At 36.6% G+C, this 20,726-nt stretch overlaps 1 protein-coding gene across 1 annotated transcript in view; it reads right to left on the bottom strand.

Moving 5' to 3' along the window:
- LOC134794242 (organic cation transporter protein-like) overlaps positions 1-20,726 on the bottom strand; it is an 80,930-nt gene extending 60,204 nt beyond the window's left edge. Inside the window, exon 1 of the mRNA XM_063765995.1 lies at positions 20,248-20,726. Within this exon, the coding sequence (XP_063622065.1) occupies positions 20,248-20,350 (103 nt within the window). The 5' untranslated portion in view covers positions 20,351-20,726. The remainder of the gene's footprint in view (positions 1-20,247) is intronic.

Raw genomic sequence — 20,726 nt, 5'->3', positions numbered from 1 at the left:
TACCATAAAATGTAGGTACTTATAAAGTATAATGATACCAAACTTACTAGCCCCTCCCGCTCAAACCCCCGTACACCGCACCGCACGCGCCGTTAAGTGGGTTAGGTTAGGTTTGAACTGCGATCCTCACAGAAGAACCGACTGCTATCGCAGAAGTAGGTTCGTTAGGCTAAAACTGCGACCCTTACAGAAACGAAATGCTACCTACTAGAAAAGTGGGTGGTTTTACACCCTTAGAAGCTGGTTTATTTTTCTTAAAAATTATTTTAAACTTTTTTATGTCGCACTATACGAGTAAGTAGGTGCAACAAAATCGCTCTATATAATTTTTGCCAAACCGCGAGTTCTCAGTTCGGGGCGAACTACTAGTATATTTAAAAGGTAAAATTATTCCACTTTTATTCCCGGTAAAATAATTTATTCAAAGCCTAAGTCTTCCTTAAAGCCGGCTTGTAAGTCGCAGGGAAAACCCCGTGAGATAGTACTTACACGCGAACATTTCCCCGAGTAGCTTATCATATACTTACTGCTCATACTGCTATAAACATTGATGACATTATTTCTTAATGTTTATTGCGATGTCTTTAGGGAAGTGTTGTTGAATTGTCCAAGTATTTTGTTGTTGATCTATCTTAACGATGTAACCAGAAGGCGTGCTACATCTATCAAATGTATATGCGTAATGTAATCATTTTGTTATTCTATACTTTTGAACGAGTGAGTGCCTACCTAATATTTAAACATTTGCGTGGTCAAAAACGTCTTATACGAAATTGTAATCTGCATGTATTTCAATAAAAAAATTAAAACACGAGGGCTCATCACACGAATGAACTAGACCATTAAAATCAATACCCGCAATAAAAACATGATTATATTGTAAATTTTAATGAACTAAAAGTACGTTACTTATAATATATACAACTAAAAAAATCTTTCAATATATAGTTGCAGATATACTCAGCCTTAACTTATAAACAGGTACATAGGTTATTTATTTGTGTTAGTAAATACTTCAAAATCTTCACAGATGTTATCGTTTTACAGTTAAAATAATAACTTGATTTGTCTTGTAACACAACTTGTTGACACGTATCGTCCCTATTAGGCTCCAGTATCATAAGTTTCGGAAACAGAGAAGACCATTGAAAAGACACATGTTTGCGCTTTTGTCAATTAATGCCTGCGTCTATCAAATTAGGTAACCGCCACTTGCACCATTCCACTAACCCGGGGGTTAACCGGTTAAACCGTTAACCCAGTGTCAAATTGTATTGGTAACCATGGTAACTCCAGGTTAAACCGGGTAACCCCGGGTTAGTGGGATGGTGCTAATAGTGGCCCTAAGTATTTTAACGTTAAACTATAGGGAAGATAAAATAAAACAATTATTAATGGAACTAAATAGGCTTTTTGTGAACTATATTCGCTTGATTTGCTAATCAAGGCAAGCTTCATGCAATTTAGACAACCTTCATAGAATTAAAAATTAAGTGCCCTCGATTTGAATTAGGTGACATCGATCAAAATAAGAACGATATCCGTGAATATTTAAATTGAGTAGGTACCTAATTAATTTATCGCAAAGTGGCATTTAAACATCTGATCAAATAGAACCCTGTGCATAATCAATTAATCATTTTGTTATATGGGTTAAGCTCAAAGTTGGCAGATTTAATGCGAATATATTCAGTCATTTATTTATTTCTGTAACAATTAATACATTGTGAGAAATCTTACGAACTAATACATGCTTATAATTTATCTAAAATAAAAAAAGCATTGGATATATTTTGGCTCAGTCTAATTCAGTGACTTTAGCTAAAGTTCTATTATTGCATGAATATTAAATAAATATAGCTATATCTACTATCTAACTTCATAAGAAAGTTGTACCATAGATGTCTCGAAGTGCCATACAGGCAGAGTTGGGCAAAATTTAATCGAATAACGATTAACGATTAAAATAATCCGATTTAATCGCGAGCGACGATTAAAAGTGGCGATTAATTAGTTTTATTCGAAGAGCTTCGATTAACATTAGTCGCGATTAAATTAATCGTCGACTAATTTCCGCGATTAATTATTTCATTCGAATAATTTTCTCTCGATTAATTTTAGGAACCATCGCCCACACTGTTAACTGTACATCGGTGGACCTTATGCCTTTTGTAATAAGGTCTTTGTTGTTTTATAGGTTTTCAGGACTGCGGATTTAGAAAATGGTGACTGTTTTGGAATCCAAGATGGCGACCGTGCACTTTGTAAAGTCATCATGGGTATCGATTTATAGGTTTCAGGGAGTGCCGGTTTCGAAAATGATGACAGTTTTGAAATCCGAAATGTCTGTCGTGCACTTTGACATAAAAGTCGTCATGGGTGTCGTTTTATAGGTTTCAGGGAGTGCAGAATTCGAAAATGATGACAGTTTTGGAATCCGAAATGTCTGCCGTGCACTTCGACATAAAAGTCGTCATGGGTGTCGGTTTTATAGGTTTCAGGGGGTGCAGAATTCGAAAATGATGACAGTTTTGAAATCCGAAATGTCTGTCGTGCACTTTGACATAAAAGTCGTCATGGGTGTCGTTTTATAGGTTTCAGGGGGTGCAGAATTCGAAAATGATGACAGTTTTGGAATCCGAAATGTCTGTCGTGCACTTTGACATAAAAGTCGTCATGGGTGTCGTTTTAAAGGTTTCAGGGGGTTCAGAATTCGAAAATGATGACAGTTTTGGAATCCGAAATGTCTGCCGTGCACTTTGAAATAAAAGTCGTCATGGGTGTCATTTTATAGGTTTCAGGGGGGGCAGAATTCGAAAATGATGACAGTCTTCTAATCCGAAACGTCCGTCGTCACTTTTTGTGATGGGGAAAAATAGTTAAACTCGTAACAGGTGTTACGTGACCGTAAGACGTAAGACGGACTCGTGACCTGATCGAAAAACTGTTACAATGACTTATTAATTTAAATGCCATCTAGTGAGTTTCCCTCTAACTGGTATTAATATAACTCGAGTACTAACAGTGATGTGCTTAGGGGTTTCAAGTAATGCGACGAAATAACGCTAGATGGCGTTAACCTCAATTATACATAGTGCTGCAGACATTCATTGAGTAAAAATAAATAAATAAATAAATAAATAAATCATTTATTCAGATGAAATAAACCCTATTATACAGATTTTTTTCTTCTGCCAAACTGCAGGGCAGTTTCTTGGCAGAGGGAACTTTGTATTATATATGTTACAGTTGTCAAATACACATCAATAATTAATTAAATGAAACAGAATAGCCAGTTTCTAAAACTATTTGACACACCAATTAAAGTAACTGAGTAATCCTAACGCCGCCGCCCATCATTTTTTAATCGGCGCACACGTCTAGCGGCGATATCATCATTTTCGAATTTAACGACACCCATGACGACTTTTATGTCTAAGTGCATGGCAGTCATTTCGGATTCCAAAACTGTCATCATTTTCGAATTCTCCACCCCCTGAAACCTATAAAAAGACACCCATGACGACTTTTATGTCAAAGTGCACGGCAGACATTTCGGATTCCAAAACTGTCATCATTTTCGAATTCTGCACCCCCTAAAACCTATAAAACGACACCCATGACGACTTTTATGTCAAAGTGCATGGCAGACATTTCGGATTCCAAAACTGTCATCATTTTCGAATTCTGCACCCCCTGAAACCTATAAAACGACACCCATGACGACTTTTATGACAAAGTGCACGGCAGACATCTTGGATTCCAAAATGATCATCATTTTCGTAACCGGCACTCCCTAAAACCGATAAATCGACACCCATCTCGACTTTTATGACAAAGTGTTTGGCTGCCATCTGCACTGCACGCAAGGCATCTTTTTTTTACGTAAGTACATAAGTTTTTGGCAAAAAATTTCATTTTTGGTACAAGCTTTTATCGCTGTACTTTTCTTACGACAGACAACTAATACTCATCGAGACAATTCTAAAAAACCCTAACACAATTAGGTTGCGTTGTTTCATCACAGAGTTCCTATGGCCACCTCCTGTCTCCATCATCAGATCAGCTCGATGGTACCATAATATTGCATTGTCATCCGATTTATACACGCATGCAAAATTTCAGCTCAATCGGAAACCGGGAAGTGGATCAAATTTAACTTGCAAGATTTGATTACAGACCGACAGACAGACAGACAACGCTCAGGTGAAACTAAATAAAAGCTTGTAAAAAATTACCCACTGTCAACTTTCAATCGAGATTTAATCGAAAATTTATTCGATCAATATGCAGATTAATTCAATTTCAATCGTATTTAGGTCGACTAAATTAATCGCGATTAAAATTTGACGATTAACTTTTTTAGTCGAATAATTATTCGAATAAAAAGTTAATCGATTAATGCCCATCTCTGCATATAGGCCTATTCGGATTTCGAGATAATCACAAGATCTTGAGACGATTTAGAGATCAACTAGATCTACATTAGATATCGACTAGATTTGACTTGGATATCTAAGTCATAACTTGTCGAAATCGTTCAACAGGACCTCCAGTACGGCTACCACCAGTTTTGACATTGACATAACGCTCACGTTTACGTAACTTACTTTCTATGCATCTCGCTCGTACTCGCATATGCGAGCAATAGTGCAAGCGAGATGTACAGAAAGTAAATTACGTAGACGTGAGCGTTATGTCAATGTTAAAACTGATGGTAGAGGCTCTAAATCGCGGAAACGTCAAATTTAACATATCTATCTTACAAATATCTTTAAATATCCGTATCGTAACTTGTTGAAGTCTAGTAGAAATCTAATTCATTTTCCGAATCGAGCCGTTACTCTTATCTATTAAGTAAAACTCGATTTTTATACAGAGACGATACCATGCTTTTAAAATGCATTCTCAGGTATTCGTTATGATTATTAAATGAATGCGTAAAGGCAGGTTTATGGTAATATATGTTTAGCTAATTTTGGTTCGAGATATAAGGTTTCAAAAGTGAACCCTGCAGAAAAGCGATCGTTTTATGTGTAGGATATAAATATATATTTTTGTTATTTATTTCAAATTTAAGTCAGACAACAAGGCCCATATTAAATACAAATACCTTACAGCTCATAATGAATCAATTTGTTTATCGTGTATGACAGTTAATCACAGTTCTTATTGAGTGATGGATGTATGTCATATATCTAGTAGTTAAAGCGAAAAGTTTCTATAGTGGCCTAGGATTCAAATTGGGTGACGTACAGTCACCTGCAATAATATATTACCCTTCGAAGGCCGCATAAATATGTGACACGCTCTTATGGCTCTACAAATAAGATCGTGTCGGATATTTTTGCGGCCTTCGTTGTGTAACATATTATTGCAGGTTATACCTAGTTGAAAAACAGATTGGAGAAGATTTTATTTTAATTAGTAACTAAAGTACTTAGATGTCATTGAGGCTGGGAAGTAGATTAACAATAGGTAGAGGCTAAATAATTCATGTAACGTGCCAGCATTTTGGGCTTTGTTTAAAGGGCCGGATCCGAGCAGCGCCTAACAAACCAAATTAATTTAGACAACCCTTTGCCAAGCGTGCTTCGTATGAATATGCTAAATTGTATAACATATTCATAATATAAAATACATTTTACTTTGTACTTAGACACAGTATGGCAAATAAAATGTTCAAATATATAAATATTGATAAATTATAAAAGATGCACACGGACCCCATTTGGTTGGTGTGTAATTGTGTGATATTGTGGTTGGTTAAAAAATAATCGCGGTAATTTTATAGTCGAAGGTACCTACTATTTCATACTTTTATTCAGTTATTTGGGAGATGTCCGACTTTAAGGCAATTTTCCACACCGTGCACTGCTGGGTACTAGGCATGGATGTAAGTAAAAAGAGGTAGATATGGTACCAGGCGCACGATCGTGAGCCATCAAATATAGGTTCCGGAACCTATATTTAGTTAGTCGTATGGGTGACGCCAACCTGTCAAGTTGTCAAAATCGTTGGATCAAATTTTAGTTTTGTCAACTATGAACGTCACACGTCTACATAAATAAAAGGTCATTGGTACTAGGTGATTTTCTAGTATATCAAATGGACACAACACCCCGTTTCTCGCAGCATTGCACAATTACGCGTTTAGCATTAGATACTACGCACGTGTGACATTGGATTGACGCAGATTTAAATGCCCGAGTGGTTCACATTATTGACCGCATCGAATTAGAATTTTATAAATAATATAATACCAGAATATGTTTGAAATAGGGAATCCATCACAATCTGAGGGTCTACCGCGAAACAAGAAAATCGAAATGTTTGTTATCTAACTCTCTATCACTGCATATTCGAGCGATAAAGAGGCAGGTAACTAAATTTCGATTATCACGTTTCCCGGTCGGCCCTTTGTAAACAAACCGCCTTGATGCATCAATGTCATATTTTATTATCTGTGAAAACTTGTCAAAAACAGTTTAGGCACAGTAGGTATGTATAAGTTATTCTATGGTTTACGATAGGCGCTAGTGCTGCACTCTGGCGGCAGAACATTGCAGTAGGTAATACCCCCTATTGCGTACCGATGATATTTACCTTTCCATAAACAAGTTACTATTGCGTTTTTGAAGGATAATCTTACCTAATGGAACATCGTACACAATTAAATTCCATCACGAGTCTGTATAAAACAATTGACCTCCAAGTATCTAGATCACGTAGAATTTTCGTTGCTCTACAATTGTCTTGTGAAACAAATATGTACTTGTTATATAATGTTAATAATCTATTTTCTTGATATATTGTGTATTTTCCATAAAATATGCCCACAAATGGAGTTACGGTTTTTGTGATTATTTATTAGGTTATTTCCAATGTGAACTACGGTGTTTGTTATTTCAAGTTGTAAATCAAGTTAAAATACTGATTAATTTTCATTAATTCATTAATTATTATTATATAATTGATTTTGAAATAACTATAAATTTATGCAATTTTATTTTCAATCGCGCAGCCTGTATGGCGAATAGGTGTTTGGTTTGATTTGTACAACACGCGTCACTAATGATCAAAATGGCAAGCCATTGGTCGTTATTTTTGCCATACTACTTAATTAACATTTATTTGAGCTTAATAGCTGTTTGTTTAGACTGTTTAGAGCAATTCGGTTTTGTTTCAAGTGGTAATTAATTAAACCTTTTATTAACTATATCTCATTTGTATCCCGAGCAGGCGAAATATTTTATGAATTATGATTTATGATACTCGCTACGCCCATTACCTCACATTGAAAACATTAATATTAAGCATAACATCAAAAGACTAACAATAACAAGCATACCTAAATATGAATTATTGTTATATTTTTAAGATAATATACGTTGAATTTGTTCACGTATCAATCATATCATACATATGGATGGTCTCGTGCCGTCGATGTTTGTGTGTGTGTGTGTATATTAAACACGAGTGAAACATTTATCATGGGTGACTGATTTATTGGGCAATGATTTTATCCTGACGTAAGTGATTTTTTATAATTCAATACTAAACTTCTTTAAATCATCATCATCTTCCTCGCGTTGTCCCGGTATTTTGCCACGGCTCATGGGAGCCTAGGGTCCGCTTGGCAGCTAATCCCAAGAATTGGCGTAGGCTCTAGTTTTTACGAAAGCGACTGCCATCTGACCTTCCTAGCCAGAGACTAAACTCCTTAAAATATAAAATGTTATCTGATACTGTAATATTATGAATTTATCGAAAACAGGATGGCACAACTGAGTAAGTAATTCGTCTGTGACTGGTAGCCTTACCACGACTGCCTTGGCAGTGTCAAACTGACATATTCGCTGACGTCTGCGTAACTTACTTTCTGTACATCTCGCTTGCACTAATATGCCAGTACGAGCGAGATGCATAGAAAATTTATTACGTTCACGCTAGCGAATATGTCAGTGTCAAAACTGGTGGTAGCGGTCCTGATTACACACACATATAATGTCCATTTCATGGACTGTAACCCTAAAATACATATTTGTGACATTCTATACCTAAAGGTTCCTTGCAATGGAGGGGCAAGGAACGCTACATACTATATAGCATTACTGACAATGACTGACATTAAGTACTTTAAATCGGTAGGTACCTACTGTACGGATATGATGGTCGTTCTTGTCTACGTGACAGCGTGATAAAACCGTGTCCGTCACTTTATCCCACGGTGTTAAAAAGTGACAGTTGTTTTATCGCGTGCATAAAGATGGATAAAGCCGTCCATAATACACCGCGCCGGCTGGACTCGATGTAAGTACTTAAAGAAATGCAAAAAGGTGCGTAGAGTAGATAATCATTATAATCAATATTCTCACGCCGTGCCTGTGTTAGCCTTAAAGTAGAACCACACCTTATGAATAATATCTGAGATATGAAGCCGTTTATCATAAAAAGGTAAGGTAATATGTTATTATATGCTGGTCCATTCATCAAAAATATCCTAATACTTTTGCATAATAAATAATAATGAAGGTACCATTGCTGGAACCCAGAGCTGATGAATAAGTTTTTCCATCGAGCTCGTGACTTATTTTTTACCAACCTTCATATGCAATATTTATCTTTAATTCGTGGCATTAAATCTGACGGTAAATGTAGGTACCCTGCCAGTTGTCTACCTTTCACAACATTGTGTTTCCGGGTGTTATTTTTGGTGACAAACAATTGCTTGTTCCGTATCTCATAGATGCTGTAAAGTAGCCTTGAGCAGTATTAAGTATGACTCACGTTAAACCGGGCCGTGTCCGGGCCGGAGCTTCCGGCGCATAGTTTTAGAAAAGTAAGCGCCGGAAGCTCCGGCCCGGGCACGACCCGGTCTAATGTGAGTCATCCTTTATCCGAATTCTACAATTTGATCTCATTTTTTTTATCAAATTGATAGAGAGCACGCAAATTAGGTATATAATGTAAACGGAACCACTGACGTTATTTGGCATTATTCGTCATCTGCAGCTCACTGTGGTAGGTAAAATTGGTACTTCGAGTATTGTTAGGTACCGTTTTGTGAAGAGAAAACATAAACCTATTTTTTTTTTTATGGATATCATTTATCATCAATATCATCATGATCGTTGTCATCATATTCATCACCTCAGTTTTATCAACGCAATAGGCCAGTCAATGAAATAAACAAGTTTTTTTATGTAGAATAATGCAGAGATATTTTTTATAAGTGATCGTATTTATCACAGTTCGTTATGTTTGTTATGATATAAGAGTTCTTGGTATATATAAGTGATCGTATTTATCAAAGTTCGTTATGTTTAATAGGACAGATCCTTTGTTAATACTCACTTAGCATTATCATTATAATCAGCAACAATACCAATACCAATTGAGCACAAAAATAAATTTACTCAACGCGTGTATCGTTATCATTAATGACATTGTTTCCAATATTACACCTTATTTTTAATTAATTTTATAATACGTATAAACAAATATTTCAGCCGCGGCGCGTCGGCGTCGTACAAACAGCAACACCCCTAAATGTACATCGGTGGACCTTATTGGCCTGTGAAGCCGATGGTCCTGGGTTCGAATCCCGGTAGGGGCATTTATTTGTGTGATGACACAGATATTTGTTCCTGAGTCATGGTTGTTTTCTATGTATTTAAGTATTTATATATTATATACAGGGTGGAAAGGCACGACGATCCTTCCCGGAAGTATTAGGTCGTTTAAGTGATACAGAGACTATTGGTAATGGTAAGAATCGTTAATTGAGTATAAAATAAAAATTGCAAAAATACTACTTTTTAACTGTGGTGATAACCCTATAGCATGTGCACATGACGGCTAGATTAAGGATCTCCGTCGGGAAAGCTCGGGACTTTACACTTTTTTCCGATCGTTGACAGTATCGCAATGATGTATGAATGACGCATAAATGTCAAATAAATCAAATGCATGCAAAAATATTACAAACAATTTTATTACTTTCTTAGATAATTACTTTTTTCCAATATTTAATACTATCTTCTTTTCACATACGGTGTTCAAATGTACCTCCGTGTATTACAACGCCGCCGCAGCCCGTACCCGAGTATGTCGATGCACATGCGATATAGTGTATGCTCTTCGTCATTTATCCTCCGCAGAAAGCACCAATTAGCCTTTGTCTCATTTCGTCCGCAGTTTCACATTCCGTTTGGTTTGGTACACCATATCTTTTACACAGCCCCACAAATTTAAATAGCCACGAGCATCTAACATTTTTATTTGAAGAATATGACATTCAATAAGTATAGTTCAATGAAAATTTAATTTCAAACATCAGACGTCTTGTCTATTTCCTACCACGCAAGAAGGTTTGTTAGTTTGGTATTGAAGAAGTATTTATTCTTGATTTATTCTTAGTATTTCATTTTTGCAAGTTCATTTGGTGCAACTAACACAACCTACATGTAATTTTTTATTATTTTAAATAGTTTCCAATTATTCGAAAATAATTTTGTGAAACGTGTTAAGAAACTAAAACCTTTTTATCAGTCAAGGAAACCAGAGATATTTATAAGACGATTGCGTACTTTTGAGTGGTTGTCAATGTCACCATTTGAACTGTCGTTGTAAACAATGTTGTGGTTAGTATTATTAATATTAAGGAATAACATAACTATTTCATTCAAGTATTGAACAAGTGGAACCACTAAGAAAGCGAAAATCCTGCAATGATTCTTACCGTGCTGTAAGCAGACCTAAAAATGGTTAGATGGCAACAAATTAGCATAATTTCCTGTCGAATACTGATTGTTTACAAGTAAGTTCATTGACCCTGTCACCTGTTAGGGTTAGAACAAAGTAGTTTTTTGCGTGGATGTTTAAAAGGTCATAATTTAGAAACGGTTGCCCATATTAACATAGTTTCTATGGAGAAAATATAGAGCTTAGGCTAAACTATCTCCCATTTCCGGAAAGGATCGTCGTGCCTTTCCACCCTGTATATATCGTTGTCTGAGTACCCTCAACACAAGCCTTCTTGAGCTCACTGGGGGACTTGGTCAATCTGTGTAAGAATGTCCTATAATATTTATTTATTTATTTATTTATTATTACAAAAGGCATAAGGTCCACCGATGTACAGTTATCAGTGTGGGCGATAGGTATCAGCACTCGCAGTGCTTGAAAATGGATACCTACCTTTAGCTCTCCAAAACATGTCGGGCGATGCTAGTGACTAAACATTTGTCAGTAAAACCCTAAAATTATTATAGTGTAATTTGCTAATTAGTCGGAAGCAGGTATTTATCTCAACCCGGAGCTCCGGAGCACAGGACCGGGATCAGTGGCGAGCAGTCGTGTTGGAGGCCAAGACACTATTTAGGTCGCTGCGCCAGAGGAGTAAGTAAGTAAGGTATTTATCTTAGACATTTTATGCACTAACCTCGATTAGGGGTTAAGGTTAGGTTTTAAGTTTTATTCGAAAGTTGTGCCGAACCGTGAATGGCAGTATTGACAGTACAGTGACCTATGGCCCTGTCTATATCTTCAATACCGTGAGACAAAACTACAAGGTCTGTTAACTATTTTATTTATTTAGCTTATTTGTAACAGCCAATGGTTATCATTATTATGACAATTTTATGTGCGTAACTGAAAAGTTATGTTGTTGAAAATAATGAAGTTTAGGTACTTCATTTAGGCTATTAATAAATGTGATGGTCATGTATGACTTACAGACTGACTAACGTAAATTCCTAGTAGCTAAGGTTAAATATTAGTACCTTATGTTTAGGAAAAAATCCCTAGTTTTTAATTCATTAACTGGTTGCCCAAGATACATACTAAGCCCAGTTTGGAGCCCCTGTTCATACTGTTTTATATAAAAGTATCGCTTTATGCATGCAACATTCATCCTCGACTTCATGTATATGTTCCCACTATTAAACCCATTTGTGTGTGAGCAAAATAATATATTTTTCATTTTCATTTTTCATCTCACAAGATTTGGAATGACGAGTCAAATCGCACTCCAGTATATAGGTAGGTATAATATACCTACATTTCTTAACAGGATAATGTATACATTACATAAGCGGTTATTACTGCGGTTGATTCTTCACGCAAATTCCTTTGCAAATAGGTAAGTAGGTATTTATTGTTTAATAAGTCTAGCTAGTAGGATTTTTTCTACAAAGTACCTATTGACCTATTAAACTAAATGCTGGCTATCAAGGAAACCCAGCCTTGATCAGTTTAACCACGGTTCTTAGTCTGGGAAAGGCACTGAAGTTACACTTGAATGCATTATTATGTGTGCGTGTGAAGCGATTGGTGACATGGTAATAAGTAACAAATGCTTCAAACTGCTTCTGACACCTTGATGATTATCTTGAAGGGTATCGGACTGTCTGAGCTTGGAGATTACTATAAAACTACAAGTGCTACATTCAATTGTTAAAATACATTTTATTATTTTTATTACTAGGTAGGTATATACGACAATTCAGCCTAAATTTTGGATATGTACCAGAGTTGGGCAAAAATTAACTTGAATAAGAATAAGAATAAAAACAGAAATTTTATTCTTATTCAAATCGATTTGAATTAGAATTATTCTTGCACTAGTTATTTTAGAATAAAATTAAGGTGAATAAATCATGTGACTCTTATTTTAAATGCGGAATAAAAAGCAGAATAATTATTCTAGAAGTGGGCCTATTCTAACTAAGGTTTTATTCAATTAAAATGTTATTAAATATAATTATCTTTATTTAATATTAGTGCATACAAACTTAATACCTAGAAACAAAATAATACCATAAGTAAAACATAATAAAATAACTAACCTAAAAACTTAAAAACTAAATCTAAAAATAAATAAAACTAATCTAAAAATAAATAATTACAAACTATCCTGCGGAATGGTGCCGTAGATGCTGGCAGCATTTCCCCGCTGTATCGCAATACTTATTCTTTGTGCGAGGAAGCTGCCAGCTCTACGATCACCAGTGGCGTCTGCTATCCTTTTGGATAAATCCTTAAATAGCGTAGACGCGTTCGGACCCCACGGGCCAAGGGTCTCGACACCGAAAGGTACGAAATGTTATTTAGAATTAAGTTAATTTTTGTAGTACAATCGGTTATATTTTGTTAGTTGATTTTCACCCTTCTATTTAAAAGTCGGATTGATTTGATATTTGTTACTATAGTTTAGGTATAGTACACATTGAAGAGTTCCGCTATACACTATCTAGTTCTATCATCCGATCAGGGTGCTTAGCCAACATACCAAACGTTGACCCTCCGTAGAGTTGCGCATAGTCTCTCTCTATCACTCTTACATATTAGTGCGATAGAGAGACAGATAGCGTTTCGTTGTCGTAGCGCAAACGTTTGGCATGTTGGCTACGCTCCCAATGTGCCTAACCAAGATGCCAATTTTTGTTTTTATTTTAATAACCGAATCATTAGGTTAATTTAGCTGGTCTGGGGGCCTAGCCAACATGCCAATCGCTTGCGCTCCAACAACGAAGCGCTTTCTGTCTCTATCACTCTTACATATTAGTGCGATAGAGAGACAAAGATAGCGTTTCGTTGTCGTAGCGCAAACGTTTGGCGTGTTGGCTACGCTCCCAATGTGCCTAGCCAAGATGCCAATTTTTGTTTTGATTCTTATAATCAAATCATTAGGTAAATTAAGCTGTTCTGGGGGCCTAGCCAATATGCCAATCGCTTGGGCTCCAACAACGAAGCGCTTTCTTTCTCTATCACTCTTACATATTCGTGCGATAGAGAGACAAAGATAGCGTTTCGTTGTCGTAGCGCGAACGTTTGGCATGTTGGCTACGCTCCCAATGTGCCTAGCCAAGATGCCAATTTTTGTTTTTAATTTAATAACCAAATCATTAGGACATTTCAGCTGTTTTTAGCGCTTTCTGTCTCTATCACTCTTACATATTAGTGCGATAGAGAGACAGTGATAGCGTTTCGTTGTCGTAGCGCAAACGATTGGCATATTGGCTACGCACCCAAGGTGCCTAGCCTAGATGACAATTTTTGTTTTTAATTTAATAACCAAATCATTGAGTAAATTTAGCTGTTCTGGGGGCCTAACCAAGATGCCAATCGCTTGTGCTCCGACAACGCAGCACTTTCTGTCCGTATCACTCTTACATATTAGTGCGATATAGAGACAGAGATACCGTTTCGTTCTCGTAGCGCAAACGATTGGCATATTGGCTACGCACCCAAGGTGCCTAGCCAATATGTCAATTTTAGTTTTTAATTTGATAACCAAATCTTTGGATACAATTTAGCTGTTCAAGGGGCCTAGCCAATATGCCAATCGCTTGCGCTTCAACAACGAAGCACTTTCTGTTTCTATCACTCTTACATATTAAATAGTGCGATAGAGAGACAAAGATAGCGTTTCGTTGTCGTAGCGCAAACGTTTGGCATGTTGGATATTACGCTCCCAATGTGCCTAGCCAAGATGACAATTTTTGTTTTTAATTTAATAACCAAATCTTTGGTTACAATTTAGCTGTTCTGGGGGCCTAGCCATTATGTCAATCGTTTGCGCTCCGACAACGAAGCGCTCTCTCTGTCTCTCTATCGCACTAATAAATAAGCGCTTTGTTGTTGGAGCGCAAGCGATTGGCATGTTGTCTAGGCTCCCAGAACAGCTAAATTTACCTAATGATTTGGTAATAAAAATAAAAACAAAAATTGGCGTCTTGGCTAGGCATATTGGGAGCGTAGCCAACACGCCAAACCTTTGCGCTACGACAACGAAACGCTATTTCTGTCTCTCTATCGCACTAATATGAAAGAGTGATAGAGACAGAAAGCGCTTCGTTGTTGGAGCGCAAGCGATTGGCATGTTGGCTAGGCCCCCAGAACAGCTAAATTTACCTAATGATTCGGTTATTAAAATAAAAACAAAAATTGGCATCTTGGCTAGGCACATTGGGAGCGTAGCCAACATACCAAACGTTCGCGCTACGACAACGAAACGCTATCTTTGTCTCTCTATCGCACTAATATGTAAGAGTGATAGAGAAAGAAAGCGCTTCGTTGTTGGAGCCCAAGCGATTGGCATGTTGGCTAGGCCCCCAGAACAGCTTAATTTACCTAATGATTTGGTTATAAAAATAAAAACAAAAATTGGCATCTTGGCTAGGTACATTGGGAGCGTAGCCAACACGCCAAACGTTTGCGCTACGACAACGAAACGCTATCTTTGTCCCTCTATCGCACTAATATGTAAGAGTGACAGAGACAGAAAGCGCTTCGTTGTTGGAGCGCAAGCGATTGGCATGTTGGCTAGGCCCCCAGAACAGCTAAATTTACCTAATGATTCGGTTATTAAAATAAAAACAAAAATTGGCATCTTGGCTAGGCACATTGGGAGCGTAGCCAACATGCCAAACGTTTGCGCTACGACAACGAAACGCTATCTTTGTCTCTCTATCGCACTAATATGTAAGAGTGATAGAGACAGAAAGCGCTTCGTTGTTGGAGCGCAAGCGATTGGCATATTGGCTAGGCCTCCAGAACAACTAAATTTACCTAATGATTTGGTTACTAAAATAAAAGCAAAAATTGTCATCTTGGCTAGGCACCTTGGGTTCGTAGCCAATATGCCAATCGTTTGCGCTACGTCAACGGAACGCTACCTCCGTCTCTCTATCGCACTAATATGTAAGAGTGATAGAGACAAAGCGCTTAGACCAGCTAAATTGAACCTAATGATTTGGTTAGTAAATTAAAAATAATACGGTTACTGAAACTATGCGTTATGCGACACTCAATTTGTAAGATTTTAATCCATAAAATAGGTATAAATTAGACAAGAGACTAACTACTATTACATCTACCTAACTATACGTAATTAGTACCTATACGGTACCCGGACTACATTTTTATTCGTGGAATATTATTTCGATTAAAAATCATGATTATATTTATTTGATTAAGAATAAGTTATTCTCATTCAATTTTTTCTCATACGAATTATTCCCGACCAAAATTATTTGAATATTTTTGACGGGAATAAAATCGAGATGGTTTTATTCCTACGAATTCTTATTCAAATAATGATTTTATTCTTGAATGCCCAACACTGAATATGTACAAGGTGTAACAAAAATAGTGTTTCCCTTATACTACCTACTAGGTAGATTGTTGTAAAAAAACATGTCAAAAATACGTTACCTGTTCAAGGTCCTACTGATCCCTATCCTGAGCTTAAGGGGATCCCATGCCCCAATGACCTTCGATCTGAATCCCTTAGTTTACTAATGTTTTTTGTAGCTTTTCTTAACAGCAACGGCTTTAAGCAATATAATATCCCATATTTACGCCCCTACGAGCGTGTACACTTGCCTTAGGGCCTGTTTACATTATTGATTAATGTTTAGTACGAGTTTATACATTTGCTACTAAACGCAAGTAAGTACTATTAGGTACCTATGTATCTCGGACGATCGATATTCGAAATGTCATTGATATGTCATAGTTTTCAATTGTTTGGTGGATTTAAATATAGGTAAATGTAATGTTAAATAATGTTAAATGTAGGTAAATTGTCCGTGTTACAACAATGCTATTAGAGTCTGTTCGGAAAGAGAAGAGTCGTGGAATGTATTGGGCCCCATACATGCCACGACTCTTCTTTTTCCGCACAGACTCTAATTACTTTTTTATAAAAAATATACTATGCCATTCATTCAGTTTTACTGAGCCATACCCCGAAATTAACGGAGTTAAAAAAAAACACCCGACTTATCTAAAAATTCTTACAAGGGTACGATTGAAATATACTTTTGTTTTCTATTGTTCTGCATTGCTATGTTTTCCTTTCTCCTGTACGGCGTAGAAGCATTACCTAGTATATTACTGAAACAATTTATAATAATCGGCCAAGAGCATGTCGGGCCATGCTGAGTGTAGGGTTTCGTAGTTACCATTTTGTCAACATAGGCCAAACGGGGGCTATTAGTAAGTATCATGTACATTACAGTATCATGTACGTACAAGCATAAGGGAGTACCTTTACAGCGCTTTGTGCCTACCTACTACCTACCAGAGCTGGGCACCGTTAATCAAAAAGTTAACTTCGTTAATCGTTAATCCGTTAAATAAAAAGTTAAACGTTAAAACGTTACTTTTCAAAAGTTTTAACGGAAGTTAAAGTTAATCGTTAACTCGAAATCGTAAATATACGTAATAAGAAATAAAACTAGGAGAAATAATCATAAATTTTGATTTCTATTAAAGACTAATCTACTAATTAACATGGTAATCATTACTAATTAATAATAGCATAGCCAATAAAAATATCATTCGCTAGCATCTGCCATAAGGTGAATGTTCCCCTTCATGAACATGAGCATATTAAAATTGTCGTCTGATAGCGACGCCCGCTTTGGAGAAAAAATATCTTTTCCCGCCGAAAACAGGCGTTCCACAGCAGCACTCGAAGGTATACTAGTGTAATATTTGAGGCAGCGCGCCGCCTTGGTGTGAGTAGGTACTTAGGTATTAACGATTAACGGACTTAAGAAAAGTTAACGGAAGTTAACAAGTCCGTTACAGGTTTTTAAAGTTAACTTAAAAGTTAATCCATTACTCGAAATCTTAACTTCGTTAATTAACGATTAACGGATTAACGAGTTAATGCCCAGCTATGCTACCTACCTACTTACGTTTTTTTTATTAAGGAAAGATTTTTTGCAATAACTTAAAAATGACTGGACTGATCATGCATATTCGCCGTAGTTTTCATTGAAAGCAGTTATTAAGCTTTTTTTAAGAGAAAAAAGGTGTCCTAAAAATTCCATACATTTTTCAGACTTTCCTTTTTGTTACTGCCATACAAAGTATATGGGGAAATGGTAACACAATAGGAAAAAAACTCTGGGTCTTTTTTTATCCCATTAGGATCGAAAGAGTTCGTGATTCTGAGTAGAAATAACACAAAAGTGGCAAAAAAGGTCACAATTTATATAAAAATGGCAAAAAATAAACGAAACGCTCAGTTGCATAATAATATTAATATAAATGATACCTATTGTATGAATATTCCTAAATCCTAATCCTAAGAACACTGCTGTTAGGATCCTAAGAATAGGGGCCCGCCGCGCCGCGCTTCTTATGAAGTTGATTTCGATGTCACTGGGAATTAAGTATGAGATTTGGAGTAGAAAATAGTATTTTATACAATCGTAATATAATAGAGAGTTTTTCAGTCGAGTACCGTGTTTAGGCAACGAAGCTTGCTGAGTTGCCTAAGTAAGGTACGAGATTGAAAAGCTTGATTATATCACTATTGTATACAATACTTTTTCTACTAGTCAACAAAAATAATACATTAAACTAGTAGAATCATACAAACAAACCAAACCAAAAGTATACAGCTAGGATTCGCTAGTAGCCGCGATACCTTCATACTGGTACGCAACCCGGCCGCAGCGCCCCGCGCCCTACGGCGGGCTGGTCAACGACACCTTCTCGTAACTCATGAGGCCCTGGTACTTGCTCCGCGCTAAATTCAATTTTTAGACAGTTGTTTTCTCGATTTTGGCCACCGTAGCCTATGGAGACTAACAAGCAACACTAAGTGGTTTTCGTAGTCTATGGATGTTGCTATATTAAGGGTGTCACATGCGCGTTTCTGACTTATGAACCAATTGTTTCTACTATACAACCTAACATAATTAATCTGAGCTATGGTTTTGTTTCGTCCTCTTGATCGCGGCGAGCTGTGATTGGTCAATTTCATTATAGTTGACTAAACTGTATCGAAATGAATATTATAGTTGAGTTGGGAGCCCATACATTAAAAATACCCAATTGCAGTTTGGTATAAGAAATCTTAATTCAAGAATTACAGTCGACTAGTAGAAAAATAAACTATTTAAACTAAGTACGTATGTATGTACGTAAGATAACAGTTTCCAACAAGGTCTTACTATTTCTAATTACGAAACTGAGCATTACCTACCCCAACAGTTAATATTCCAATTGAAATTTCTGCTACATTCTATATAATATTCTAATACCTAATTGTTGCCCATACATTAAGGTAGCGTCTACATATTTTTGGCACTTTGTTCGTGTAAGTAAGTAAAATCGTCGGGGGACAAGCAAAAGTCACTAAGTACTATCAAAAAATTAAAGAAACAATGCATTTTATTACACTTGTAACACGGTTTATTGTCCAATAATTTCAATGGTGTTAGTTAGTGACTTTTGCTTGTCACCCGACGAGATATCCTTTATTGCACCATAAAGTTAGAAAAATAAATACTTACAAAAAGCGAAATCTGCGAAATACGAGCTTAAGACTAGGTAACAACGGCGGTCTTATCGCTAAAAAGCGATCTCTTCCAGACAACTTTTGGGTTGCAGGAAAGTTAAGTACTTACAACTTTGAACGGGTAGTGCCGATAGGTACATATAAATTGATATAAATTAACGAACCGAAGACACAAATACTTTTATAAACTTAAAAATAATAGGCATATACATACAAATATAATAAATATATACACATATACATACATATATAATCATATAAATAAAGGCAAGTTAAGGCAGCGAAAGGTATATTCGTGTATACCTTGACTCTATCACACTTAACAGAATTTATAGTGCTTAGATGCTTATTAAACAACTAAGCACGTGCTCTATTATACCGACAAAGTAAGATTGAAAGTACTTTATGATTTGACTTTAGTTCATGTTTATTCTCAAAATACTGGTTCTACTGGTTTACTTCATTTAAAGTATAATAAATTTAGTACCCAAACCGAACGCCGCACGACGGGTCCCGCGCGTGGGTACCTACATTCCGCGATATTTATAATTTTAAGTGCATTCTTGACATACACTTGAACCTAGTGGCGAACAGGTGTCCAAATGTAAATTAAGTATATAGGAACATAGGTACCTATATCTTCTAAAATATTAAATCTTTTTTAATGAGAAATACCAGTTCTAACAGGTAAGAGATGTCACTGGACATTATCAAATCAAGGATTTTGAATAATTAACGTCTATTTTACTCGTACAGCCTGCTCAATAATAATTTTAACAAATGTTTTAGTTATGCACGCTTTACGTCTTACGTCCAAATCTAATCCAGCGTGACGGAGTTCTTTACATACTTTGCTCTTAGAATATTTACAAACATGGTCAACGGATTTAAAGATAAGTTAAATAAAATATATGTCATACTTGTCGCGCGTTTCCGATCGGACAGTAGGGGCAGGCTGCCTGGCTTCTGAAGAAGCTCCTGCAACTCGGGCTGGGGCACAAAGTCCTCGCTCCGGCCCTTCATCTTGCAGTCTTTCACTAGCACTAGTAGTAATTTTTTTCACTGATAGTCAATTATTCGAAGATGTGAGTGTAGAGTATAAAGCGCAAAATTGCGATCGGTATATGCGTAAAAGTTGCGTTTCGGCGAGCATCAGCGATCGCGTTTAGGGGGAGGCGCATGGCTCTGTACTGTGGTGTCCGCGGGGTGAACCGGCTTTATAGGCAGTGGTGAGCCTAGACACGAGGATGCTGACCGAGAGTCGCGCGGCGACTGACGGCCGGTCAAGGGTATGCTCCGACACCTCTAACACGGACGCAGCCTCAACGGACGTCGCCTTCGCGTTACGCTGCAACTTTGTGTTACAAATAATAGCGGTATTGTTTACCAATCAAGGTCC

The sequence above is a fragment of the Cydia splendana genome, chromosome 10 (genome assembly GCF_910591565.1).
Source record: "Cydia splendana chromosome 10, ilCydSple1.2, whole genome shotgun sequence".
NCBI lineage: Eukaryota > Metazoa > Arthropoda > Insecta > Lepidoptera > Tortricidae > Cydia > Cydia splendana.
Note: the sequence above shows the minus strand (reverse complement) of the source record. Positions and strands in the feature narration are given on the sequence as shown.